Below are 14,038 nucleotides of genomic sequence, written 5' to 3' on the forward strand. Positions count from 1 at the left end.
AAATAAAGAAATATAAGGAGTGTGGCTATGTATGGTATTTACATAAAGGAATGTTATTATACATTATTTACATAATTAAGGAATTGCAATGGTGAAATGTAAAATCATAATAATAATAATTGGAGTAGTTGAGAATTGCACACGTCAGGCCAGTGTTATTGCACAAAACAGATAATAGAGATACTATTGTCCAGGGAGGAGTTATAAAGTTTGATGGCCACAGGCAGGAATGACTTCCTGTGGCGCTCTGTGGTGCATTTTGGAACATACATCCCAGGAGAAATATTTTCATAATTTGTTATTTTTTAGAAAATTGCAAACTTCCTTAGCTCATCAGGGTTAGATTACCTTATTACCCCGTTCGCATTTTGGTAATTGATCAGAGCACCACATGACATTGTCCCATTGGCGGTCTGGGGGAGGGCAAGGGAGGCCAGTGCCCCTTAATTTTAATCCTCAACCAACCCCCCAAACTTTGGCAAATATTTACATACAATTTTAACCCCAGCTTTTAAGAAGGGGATATATATTTATTTATGTGCAGTGATAAATAAAATGTAGTGAATGAGTATTCTTGTGTTTATTGTTCTGTATTGTTAGTCTTTTATAGAACCAAACCTATGGATGTTGGTGGTATGTAACACCACTTAAGATATTTGGTACCCCTAAAAATTGCATGAGGCCCCAGCCGGGCCCCTCCCTTTGAAATGTTCTTAAATCGCCACTGCATTGTCAGAAAAAAATTCTGAGTTTACAAGTTGTGAAGAGAAGAGGCTCACGGCGCAGGCACTCGGCGCCTAAACGCCTGGGTGAAGTGGAATATTCAGCATTACACAGCCAGGGATGCAACCAATCCAGGATTCGGCTTTGAATTCGCCTGAATATTGGGCTTTTTGAAGGGGTTTGGTTTCTGCCCAACCTTATGGATATTTTGGTTATGGCAACCCGCAAAACCACGGTGTGGTAAACTGAGGAGGTACAGACTATTTGTATCTGGTTGCTGATAAGCGGATCCAGTGAGAGCTGGATAGGGCAACACGGTCTCTGAACTTCGGCTACAACCGCACTTTCCAGCAGTGTAGGCAAAAGCTCACAAAGCTGAAAAGTGACTATCGCGCCATCAACGACCACAGTGGTCCGGACTCCATGATGGAGGATGGTACGTGTTTTCAACTTTAACGACTGTGGGAACACTCTTTGCTTGAAAGTTGTGTTAAAGTTAGCTAGCTAATGTAAAGCTAACTTCTAACAACCACGATATTTTAGGCTACTCAAAAACTTGGGTAAAAACAACATTATCAGATCACGATAAGCTAATGCTATCACTGCTAGCTCTAACTAGCTGCTAGTGCTAACGTTATTTCGCCATGAGCTTGAGATGAAAACCTTTTTAATACAGGCTGGAATTACAGAAATGCAACGAGGGTTAACATGTCTCTGATCTTTCTATTCAAGATTCTTTTTCAACAAACAAAGAAGGTTCAGTGAGTCCCGTGGACGCAGCGGCAACTCCAGCGCGGGCAATCAAAAAAAACAAGGCACATGAAGCATCCAAGATATTTGCATTAACATGCACAGTGAACAGCCGTGAGAAGGGAGGAGATAGCAGCAACTGCTGCCTTCAATCAGGCCTTCCTCTGAGCCAGCTTGTGCAGGCGCTGCACAGCTGAACTCTGTTCCTCCACCCCTGGACTAGACAGCTCACCGCTAATGTATATAGTTGGTTTTGAAACCACGTGTGTGTATTTTGCCATCTACAAACTTAAGTAAATGATGTACACTACCGGTCAAAAGTTTGGGGTCACTTAGAAATTTCCATTGCACTCCATTATAGACAGAATACCAGCTGAGATCAGTTGCATTGTTTCTTTAACCAGGGCAGCAGTTTTCAGATTACATTATGTGCTGACATAATTGCAAAAGGGTTCTCCAATGTTTTTCTAGTTAGTTTTTTTAAAATGATATCAGATTAGTAAACAAAATGTGCCTTTGGAACGTTGAAAGAATGGTTGTGGATAATGGTCAATGCAGATATTACATTAAAGATCTGCCACCCCAATCAGATCAGCTGGTATTCTGTCTATAATGGAGGGGAATGGAAATTTGTAAGTGACCCCAAACTTTTGACCGGTAGTGTATATAGTTTGATGTTTGGACACTGTGTGTGTATGTTGGCCTTTAGGATCCTAACTTTGTTGCGCTATTTGCATGTTTGCACATTTGTTCAATAAACCCCTTTTTAACTAATTAATGAATGTTTCTTTTATCGTGGTCTCATATTACAAGGGCTTTTGCATGTCATTTCCAATTGCACACACTGTTATAACTTAAAAAAACAAGGCAATATATTAAACATTGTTTTTATTATTTAGTTATTCAAGTAGTACATCCAACCTGCGCATCCCTGCCTTCTTCCTGTGCACCGTGTGACAGCGCCACCACAGGCCCTGCTGCCACAGAGGCCTTCCCTCCAGTCTACCGAAAGCATTTTCAACAACAACCCGTGCCCTGCAGACTTTCTTGTTGTAAATCTGCTGACAGCAGCCAAAATGCAGCAACTTCAGGAACGTCAAAGGAAGGACATAAACTTGTGTTTTTTACAGTTAAAATAAAATACAAAGATCAAATGCATTGCTGTGGACATTTACTTCATTAATGTGTTTATGTGTTAATGTGTAACTGTATTAAAAGGACTGAAGATAGGAGTGGGATTCTGTATTTGTTTTAAGATTCTGCAGAATCTTAACGGGTACAATCGGTATTTGGCCGAACCCCAGTAGACGGTTAGTCTAGTACATCACTGGTCTCAGCGCCCTGAAACAGCTGAGCCAATCATTGCATAAAAACAACGACTTAACAAACGCTAAATTTTAAATTAAATTAAAAAAAGTCCAAGGAACATTTAGTCCCATCTGTTTTGTTTTTCAGTGACCATAGTGGTAGTTTGTGTTAGCTGCAGACGGCCATCCGTCCCGCTGTTGACATCCTCTCCAGTGAAATAAAGTCTCACTTTTACACCGTTTAGCTGTCAGCCTTTTAACTATGGTTAATCCAGCTACTACCGTAGCTAACGGTAGGCTAACGTTACCTGCTGCCAAGCCAAATGTGTTATTAGTGTTTACCAGCGTGACATGCTTTGATTCAATTCAATTTTATTTATATAGCGCCAAATCACAACAACAGTTATCTCATTGCGCTTTTCATAAAAGAGCAGGCCTAGACCGTACTCTGTGAAGCTATTTACAGAAACCCAACAATTCCGACCAAGAGCAAGTTAGAGGCTAACAGACGTTAGCAGCGTCTGTTTTGGAGCATCAGAAACCAGAGCAGACATTTAAATGCTGAAATCAGATATCCAAAATCCACGTTGCTATACTATCCGGTATCGGGCATCTTAACAAGCGGCGTTAGCGTAATCAGAAAATTGCGTTGCCTGTATCTTTTCACGGCAAACGCACGTGTGTGGGAAGCGGTCGCACAACAGCTGAAATGTTGATTTGCGCACAGACATAGCTAGTTTTTAAACTTTACGGAGAAATATTAAAATTTTTGAAATAGCATTTTCCAGTTTTGTAAGTTTAGATTAGTTTTTATATACTAACAAAAAACACAAATATTGAACAGGTGGTTGCGAAAGAGGGCAACCAGAGGCCACAAAATAGTTGCCAATTGACTCAAGGCCAACTCAAGGCCAAGGCCTACCGGGACACTGTTACTGTCAAAACCTGGATTTAATCAAAGTAAACCCAGTCGATGCATAATGGCATTGTTTCTAGGCTTTATCGAATCAAATATCTGACCTGCTGAACCCAGAGGGCTGCAGGGATTCAATGGATAAAGGAGGTTTTCATACAGAATAAAGCAGCCGTAGACAACACATTCTACAATGTTCCCACAATAAGAAACAGACTGACAGAAAGTTCAAACGTTATTTTGTTTTGGTACACGCCAGGCCGGACCATGTTTTTGAGTCTTAGGCATTTGGCTCCTTTCAGCTGCAAGAGGGCAAATCCCAGTCATTGATTGTGCTGTTTAATGTGGAATTCAAGTAATTAATGCCTCACTTCTTTTCCAATGTATTTTATAGTGGCCACACTTTAAAATAAAAAAAAAACATAAAAACAATTAACAACAATCTACCAACACAAACAGTAAGTCTCAAATATACAAAGGCTAAGTAGGATGGAGAAATCTTGTCAGTGACACACTCAGAGTGCATGGCTGTGGCTATTTGCAGACCTGAAGTGTATCTCAATTCGGATTCGGATTCGGTGAGTGGGACGGGGGCCCCACAGGGGACTGTGCTGTCTCCTTTTCTGTTCACCTTATACACCTCAGACTTCCAGTACAACTCAGAGTCATGTTACCTACAGAAGTTTTCTGATGACTCTGCAGTTGTTGGGTGTATAAGGGATGGACAGGAGGGGAGTACAGGGCACTGGTGGGTGACTTTGTGGAGTGGTCTGGTAAGAACTGCCTGCTGCTGAAGTGGATAAGACCAGAGAGTGGTGATCGATTCAGGAGGAAGGGAACGGCTCCACCGCCCCTTTGCATTCTGGGAAGTGACGTGAACATGGTGGAGGATTACAGATACTGGTGTCAACATCGACAGCAGGCTGAACTGGAAGGTCAACAGCACTGCTGTTTACAAGAAGGGGATGAGCAGACTCTACTTCCTGAGGAAGCTGAGATTTCAACGTGTGCAGCAGGATGTTGGAGTCTTCTACCGTCTGTTGTGGCCAGCGCTCGTTCTCTCCGTCATCTGCTGGGGCAGAGCATCGGAGCCAGCGACACAAACAGACTGAACAAAGTGATCAGGAAGGCTGGCTCCGTGATCGGCTGCAAACAGGAAACTTTTGAAGCTGTGGTGGGAGGAGGTCCCTGACAAACTGTTATTATCATGGTAACCCTGACCACCCTCTCCACCCCACACTGGTCCACCAGAGGAGCAGCTTCTCAAAGGGCTCGACAGTTTAAATGCCGCACGGACCGCTACCGGAAATCATTCCTACCACAGGCAATAAAACTCTTCAACACGTCATCGGGGGTAGATGGAGACTCTGAGACACCACAATACTACAAAAGGGCAACGGCATGACTGGTCATTTACATTTTTTTAGCATACTTATATTTACAAAAGCTGACATTTTTGTTTTGTTTTTCCCACTTGTATATACTTAAATATTTTTCTTACATTCTTATATTTTATTCTTATATTTGTTATTATAATTATTATTATTTCATGTTGAGTATGTATGTATATTTTGTGTGCTGCTGTAACACTGTAATTTCCCATTTTTTTGGGATCAATAAATATCTATCTATCTATCTATCTATCTTCCGCGAACACTTACAGGTTGTACACTGTGCACACCTGTGCAGTGCATTTACATTTCGAGTAGTGTTGTCTCAAATCAAGCAGTTATGCACTGAACGGAAAATTGCAGCTGGGTGGAGCATTACAGCCCCCCGCTGTCGCCCGGCTTGTTTTCTCACTAACTGATGGCAGTATAGTGGAAAAAAACGCATGTATTTATTACATGTGCATAGTTTGTCTTCAGCCGTTTCAATAGTAACCGCTACAGCTTCCTCGCCAGCCACTTTCACAGGTTTGAAATATGTTGGTGGTCACGTAGCTTCCGCTCCGTGATAAAGATGGCGGCAGTTCGGTGCGAGTCATAGTCTGTAATGATGGTGCGAGTTGTGTTTAGCGATCTACGCTCAAAATTTTAACCGGCTCGAGAGCAGAATCCTGGTACTCGTGGTGTACTGCATGTGGCCATATCTCGTCAGTTTGAACACACTCAACACAAAATACCAAATGTAGAGAAGTGCGTGATTTGAGACACAAAATATAGTAGATTTGTTTGTTGTTTTGTTGCTAGCAGTAATATATAATATATAAATAAAGACAAGAATGTTTGGGCCCTCATTAGGTACTTAACTAATCTGTCTTTGTGTTGATTTAATATTGAAGCTTAACAAGAGAAATGTCAAAGAGAGTGTAACTCCTTATGAATTATAAGGTTTCTGTCACGCTTGTGTGATAAAAACTCGTAAAGTTATTAATATAAATACATGACAAACGCCTTGTAATCCTGCTGAGCTCGTAAACCCAGAGAGTTAAGGAAAGTATGTGGAAATGTGAACTCACAGGATGGAAGGAAATCTTCTTAGCAACCCATAAGATAGGAAAAAACAAAGTGTGTGTAAAGTAACAAAAAACACAATTCAGTCAGAACATTACAGCCCCCCCCCCCGCTAGCTTGAGTAATGTGGCCAGGGAATACACACGCCCAAGCCCATGGACCATGGATAACGTTAGCTTTCTGGGTTCTATGAGCTGAACGGACTACAAATATCTCCCACTCGATGCCTTCATGAGCTTTTCATAAAGTCATGGTGCATTCAAGTGCACCCCAAGTACCTTTCTGTCATCTAGTGGTTCTACTTCAGGTTGCTACACAACTATTGACTGGTGAAATCAGTTATTGTTTTTACAATTTGTATAAAATTAAATTTGACCATACGACCTTAGCAATAAACAACAGAAATGGTTTAGGCAGCGTTTAGGCACCGGCACCGCTTTCAAAGTTATGTTTTAGCACCCGTATTGGAAAAAAGCTGAACAATACCATACCCTAACATTCTGTATCAGTATTTTACAATGAGCTTCAGCATAATCTCTTTATGACAGAAAAACCAGTGAGTATCTGGTGTTATGGTTACGGTAAGGATTCATCACTCTCTCGCTTTCTCTCTCTCTCTCTCTCTCTCTCTCTAGACCTCAACCCTTACACACGTCTCTTATCCATTGTCTAGCACACACAAATATATACTGTTTTGTAAAGCACTCAGAGTAAACCTCAGCAGTGAATAAAAAAACATGCAACACACTTATCTTTCAACTTGGCTTATACAGAAAAACAAACAAGTAGTCTATATCTTGTGTAGTTACTCATTAACACTCATAACTCATTATACAGCCCAACTTAAAATATAACAAGATGAAAGACAATCTCCCAATTTGAGATAGCTCCTACTGTAGTAATTTAGATAGCTCCTACTGTAGATGAAGTCAAAGAATGATGTGTCTTGGCTTACATTTCAGATTTCTTTATTATTTTCATTGTAGAGCTATGATTTAGCAGACCTTCACCACACAATCTCAAACTGATATCACAAAGACAAAGACTTTATTATAGCCATCTCACAGACTTGGCACATACACAAAAGCAAACAATCCCGCAGTAATCTGTATCTTGTGTAGTTACTCATTAACGCTCATAACTCATTATACAGCCCAGCTTAAAATATAACAAAATGAAAAACAATCTCCAAGCAACTAGTGGACCATCTGTACAAACATTCAAAGCCCAGAGACAGCAAAACATGCTGAACTGGTTCTGGGGACGGTCCCTGTAGACTACGTCTGGGTTGACGGCATGCTATAACACAACAGCTGTGGTGTTCAGATAAAAAAAAAATCCTAATCACATTTATTTTGGTCAATATTGAAATCACCATTATTTTTAAAATGAATACTCATTAACTTCTGGAAAGATATTGCATTTACGGAACCTAAAAACCGTTCAACAAATGTGAATTTCCCCTTAATACTTTCGTACAGTTTGAACTTTTTTGCATTTCCCTACAGAACAAAAGCTAAAATAAGAGTTTACTTGCAGAACGTAACGTGCCAGAAAAATAGTTTTTAGAAGTCACGATCTTTCGAACACACAACTTGAGTTCTCTTTATAATTAAATGCAAACACATGAATGTTGAATTGACTGAAAATGCCCATCCCTACTACGTTAGCCGTGATATAAATTAATGAAGCTCAACGCTTACCTGTTTAGGAGGAAATTAGCCAAATTTGCGTCCTTTAGGGCTCTAAGCCGCTACAATTTTGTGTGTTTGGTTGCTGCTTTAGCAAATACTGGCTTTATCATTCTTGTCAGGGAAGATAGTATTTCAAGTGTTTCCATGTTTCCTTAATGTCTGATAACATATTGCGTTCATCTTTGTACTGAATACTGTAAATATTTTCTATCTGAGCTTTAACACCTTCCGCATGATTTTTAACACACCTACAGGAAGGCAGGAACTCCAGGTGTTGGGACAGCACTACTCGATAACTCAATTGTACTGTTTTTTTAAATTCTCCTTGATTCGAGATTTCATTAAATATTTCTGTGTAAGTCATCAAAGTTTCCGGAACCTTCTTCACATATGTGGGCAGCACGGGGGCTAAGTGTTTAGCACTTCTGCCTCACAGCAAGAAGGTGCTTGGTTCGAATCCGGGCCTTTCTGTGTGGAGTTCGTATGTTCTCCCTGTGTTTGCGTGGGTTTCCTCCGGGTGATCCGGTTTCTTCCCACCATAAAAGACATGCATCCTAGGTAGGACTACAGTTGAAAACTAGCCAATTGGCTAACACTGGCGCATTTACAGAAATGTTCATAAATCAAATAAAAAAATAAAAAATATGAGTTGTGCTGCTCCTGAGTTTACTACTGCGATACAACCAATGTGTCCCTGAGCAAGAAATTTAACCCCAGGTCTCATTCAGGTCAGTGTCCAACACAACCTCATAACCTGCCTCAGACAGAGGAGTAGTAGTAGTAGGAGTAGGAGTAGTTCAACTCCGTCTCCATAGATACGTAACAGTTCAGTGATATCACTGTGCTGCCTTGTCCTGCCAAGGTCATGGAGGAAGTTAACACAAAACACATTGTTGGTGAATTTGGGTTATGCATCTTGTGTTTAAGGCGCCAGCAATATCTTTGCGTCCATTGAACGCCAGCATGAGTTTAAATACTCCTTCAGGAAGACAGGAACTTCAGAGAGAAGGCACGACACAATAACACATGGTGGTTAAACTGTACTTCCTGCCTGGGCGGCCTCTAGCTTTCTCAGTCGAGTGTGTGCACCATGTAGGCTGAGTCCTTTGCAGTGGCACGGTTTTGAATCTAGTCTATATCGACGTTTCACATCTGGGATTGTTCAGGGGGCGCTGGATATTCGGCCGGATGTCCCTCATTCGACCAGATGTCCGTCACCTTCCGCTTTCTTTGTGTTGGAATTTTAAATCCCGGTGGATTTCTGAGGACTATGGTTACCTGCTCCTCAAATCTCTGCAGGGTAAATTTGTCCAATTGGAGTTTTCTGTTGCACGACTATACCAACTATTAAACGTACACGTGTTCCACTGAAACCAGTTCCTTCTTGAGGCTACTTTGCAGAGGCACCGTGGCTCCAACCGGCGCTCAGCACTACCCATGACAATTGTGATTGGTTTAAAGAAATGCCATTGAACCAGAGCATGTTTCTCTCCCATCCCAGAATGCTATGTGGACTAGCCAGACCCTCCTCCGCAGAGCTGTGGAGGAAGATCTAGCAATGCAAGACTAGTTCAAATCCAACCGGAGGCCCTTCACTGCATGTCACCCCCCCTCTATCTCCCCTTTTCTGTCTATAAGCTATCCAATCAATTAAAGGCCATAAAAGCCACAAAAATGAACTAGAACTGCAAGCAGTTATAACCGGGGTCCAAGCCTCCCAACTCCAGTCCCCAGATGACTGGGGGAGCATGCAAAAGCAGAACCTAAAGTTATGGTGGAGAGGCAAACGTCAGGAAATATCAAGAGGTGTGAGCCACAAGGTCTGGAATCCGTTGCTGTTGCAAATATCCCATTAACACTGATAGAGTAGAAGGGCCAAAATTGGTCTACGTTGACTACAGCGCCCCCTAATGATCAATCTTTGACACATTCGCTACAGAGCCTCGGAGCGGCATACCCAACAAGGATCACAAGTTTCATGTCAGTGGCGTTTACTTCGGCGGAGATATTGCAATCGCAAATTTCCCATTTCAATTAATTGAGTTATCGGCCAAAACTCATAAACGTTGATTATAGTGCCCCCTAACGGCCAATCTTGGCCAAATTTGGGTCAAAGCATCTGAGTGGGACCATGAATAATAATCCCAAATCCTTTGCTGATAACATTTAATTTGGCTGAGATATAATATAATATGTGTTTCGTAGCTAGCTAGGAAAATTAGTTTGGTCGTCAAATGCGCATACTTTAACGGAGCAAAATTCTTTGAATAACTTTCTTAAATGGAGAGAGGAATGGTGCACACACTACAATGACGCTCCCATAAGTCGTTTGTTCCCGCAGCAATAAGAACCAATATTTACATTTAGTATATACGTAGTTTTTGTGCCTTACTGTTACATAACGGTGTGTTTAAAGCCTAAACCATTGCATTCTCTGGTTTTCGATATAAGTATTCTATACTCTTACTCCGAGTAACCTTTAAACCAACCACTCCTAAATATCATCTCAGAGCTGGTTATGGGTACTTCTTTGATATTTGTCAGCCGAGGACACACTCACAGGTTGAACAATGAGGGCTTCAAGAACTTGGGATGCCCAACAAGGGGGCTTAACAGCATGCAGAGTAGTGTGCTGTCCCCAGTGACGGACTGGTAATCTGGAATTTGGGCAGATGCCAGAGGGGCCGTGGGACCTCGTGGGCCGTTTGGGCAGGTCGACCAATCAGAGAGCTGCATGATTGTCACAGCCATGCGGCCCCTTAATTGTAAAGGGTGGCCCATATAATTTCTCTCTGCCCCTTTTTAAGCATCAATGATCATATTTTTTGGTCAACTGATGGCCAAACCTCTCCAAATCCCATAAAAATGTCAGTACAGTAATGTGATCAGTATGTATACCACATATGAGTCTCTTGATATCACAGTCATGGTTACCGTCTACAGTCTACAGCCACAAACTTTTACATCAGTCTGCATTGTTTTGTAGCAAAATTACTTATTCAGATCAGATGTTCAAAAAATGCAATGCAAACCCATCTTAACGCCGTCAATTTTTTTATCGCGAGATTAACGTTCTTTTACACATGCTATTGCAAGAACTAGTAACGTTAGAAAAACTAAAACACCCACCGGATCTAGCTAGACTGGAAACAAATCAACAGGCACGCCAGTGTAGTAACGTTATGTTTTAAGTGGATGGCGAGCGCGAGACGCCAAAATAGATGGCAATAAGTTTCTGAAATGGAAAGTTTACTTTTTAAAAGTCGCCAAAAGTTCCATTGACCAGACCAAAGTGATCTGTGTGTTTTGTCGTTGTGAACTGAGCTATCATCGCAGTCTGAAATACCACCTGATGGCCAAGCACACAGCTGATGGCCATTCTCCGAGCAAGAGGAGGATGAAGAGATAGACATGGAGGACCGACACACAACAACAAGCCTGCTGCTGTAGGTCTGAATGTGGATTAGCAGAAGCAACAGAGAAGGAGACCAGAGCTGCAGGAGGGATGGGGCAGTACAGTAAATGTCATTATGTTATTATGGAGCGACTCGCTCTGATTAATGATTGATTTTTCATGCATGGGGGGGGGGGTTGCATTGATATGTCTATGTTTCGGTGCAGTTGTTTATAGCATGGGAGTTTACATTCACCATCATACTGGTTATCAAAAGTGTGTGTTCTCTCCGTGGGTCAAAACCTGCGAGTTGTGCAAGAAAGGTGGAGTTGAGACAGGGATATAACCTACTTCCACCCAGAATGCACCAAACTGCAGCCAGTCTGAATTGAAACATTCTGAACTGGACCACAACACCAAAACTAAACGCCACACAAACACACACACACACACAAAAACACACACACACACACACACACACACACACACACACACACACACACACACACACACACACACACACACACAGCACATGATTGCTTTGTAACAATTTACATTATGACATCCACATATTGACACACGCCCCCCCCCCCCATACACACACACACACCGTTACAAAGCACATGATATGACATTTTGACACGCGCACACGCACACATACCACCCCCCCCCACACACACACACACACACACCAAACCGTTTAAAAGCACATCATATATTTCCACACAATGACTCACACACACGCACAGACAGAAAGCGAGCGCGAGTGTGCACATATATAGGCTACTTTGTTTATTATTAGCCTATTGATTTATTAATATTTTCATATTGTTGTTTATATGCATGAGTTATAGGATGTGTTATTAAATATTGTTGACATGGTTGTTGCTTTTCCACGATTGTGTAATTGACATGTTAACATGTCTGAATGTTCGCATCTTAAAAACATGACTTTTCACTGTTGCTAATGTCATGCTAATAAAACTTCTTTAAATTAAATTGAGCCAGCCTACCTGTCATCAATGAGTAGTAATTAGGGTATGACAAACTCGGGAAGTCTGGTGTCATGTAGTCCACCTTCACCCCGTTGCTCACGAGCTCGCGAAATCCGGGTAGAGCGTGCAGGTCATCCATGTAGTCATAGCGGAACCCATCGATCAGAAACACGAGCAGCGGCCGGGCTGCGAGACACTGCTGCCCCGCTCCGAACAGCAGTAGCAGCCGCGGGAGGAGGCGCAGGGAGAGCGCGGCTTTGTGTGTCGGGGACATGAGGGACATGAGGGACATGCTGAGCTGGGCTTCTGGAAACGGTCCGTCAGCTGTGTGGCAATTACGTCCGAGTCCTACGCAGTTCGTAGCCAACCTACAAAAGCACGGTGGGAAGCCAGCCCCCCCCGCTTGTTTTGCGGTTCGTGTATATCCTAGGCATTACGGTAAGAGTCTGTAAGAACTGACTTCAAAATAAAAGCACCGTTGAACATGATTAGCAATTTCAAATTCCTTTAACAGTCGAGAGTTTAACAGTAGGCCTAACAGTCAGTCAACTTATAAATAATTCAATTTAATTCCATTTTTAATTTTATTTATAGTGTCAAATCATAACAGGCGTTATCTCAGGACACTTTACAGATACACTATAATTTACAAAGACCCAACAATTTCCCCCCAAGAGCAAGCATTTGGTTTGACAAAATAAGATACATAAATGCATAGTCTACATACTTAGATACAAATGCATAAAAAAAATTAAATGTATACATCAAATCAATGGTAAAACTACTGCGTTCATATGGGGGAAAGGAATCAGACTTAGAAAACCAACACTTGGTCATTTCAATTATGTGAGTAATAAGTTCAACTTTCTTATAAAGAATATATTTCCAAAGACCAATCTGACTTTAAAATGACTAATCATCTCAACTTCACTTCAGTCAGTGTAAGGCATGTCAGGCCAGGGAACAGAATCAGGACATTCTGATGTGGATTTTCAATATTAAAGCCCACTCAAATATTTTATACCAGCTATGTTCCCTCTGAGTTCAAGAACTGATTGACTGATGATGAAAATAGGAAAGGACGTATAGAATATAATATATATGATATATTTATATATTTTCTTTAAAATAACACAACTGTTTTAGGCCTTTGATGTACAGACCTACATCATATGTTCATACCAGTGTGATCATTCTATTAAACCAGGTGTCAACACTTGAGCTTCCTGAAGACTGACAGTGGGAAATCATCAATAAAGGCTTTGAAATAAAAAACTACACAACCAGACATGTTCCAGAAGCAGTGTGATCCAAAATTGGGGAGAAATTATTAACAACATCGGTAACCAAGGATGAATGTGAATAATAAAAACTGCAGTAATGGAAGGAACGGTGTTGAAGGCCATGTGTTGGCGCCTGCACAGCATGCCTGTGTATTGCGTGCAATCTAGCATCTACCCACTCTGAGGTGATGTTCTGTCAGATTGGTCTTTGGAAATGTATTCTTTTTAGTCTTTCTGTTATACATTTTTAATCCATTTTATATTTGTAAAACTTTACGAGAAAAACGATTGAAAAACCTGTCACGCCTTCATAATTTAAAGTTGATTGGCCGAGCGTGAAGTTGCGAGTGGGGCCAGCAGGGAAACAAAGGCTACTGTGTACATTCAGTGGGCCGCATATCACGGAAGTAAACTCGGAAGCTCAGATTTTGTTTTGCCGTAGGCCTCTGTGCCAGACGAGCAAACAAATGACGAAAGAACGCCACGCTTGAAAGTAACGTAGGGGAGTGCGGGGCACAAAGTA

At 41.5% G+C, this 14,038-nt stretch overlaps 1 protein-coding gene across 1 annotated transcript in view; it reads right to left on the minus strand.

Moving 5' to 3' along the window:
- Positions 1 to 12,572, minus strand: part of enpp6 (ectonucleotide pyrophosphatase/phosphodiesterase 6) — a 35,457-nt gene extending 22,885 nt beyond the window's left edge. Inside the window, exon 1 of the mRNA XM_032499932.1 lies at positions 12,251 to 12,572. Coding sequence (XP_032355823.1) covers positions 12,251 to 12,524 — 274 coding nt within the window. The 5' untranslated portion in view covers positions 12,525 to 12,572. The remainder of the gene's footprint in view (positions 1 to 12,250) is intronic.
- Positions 12,573 to 14,038: the final 1,466 nt, after the last annotated feature.

This window comes from Etheostoma spectabile, chromosome 20 (genome assembly GCF_008692095.1).
Source record: "Etheostoma spectabile isolate EspeVRDwgs_2016 chromosome 20, UIUC_Espe_1.0, whole genome shotgun sequence".
In the NCBI taxonomy this organism is placed as follows: Eukaryota; Metazoa; Chordata; class Actinopteri; order Perciformes; family Percidae; genus Etheostoma; species Etheostoma spectabile.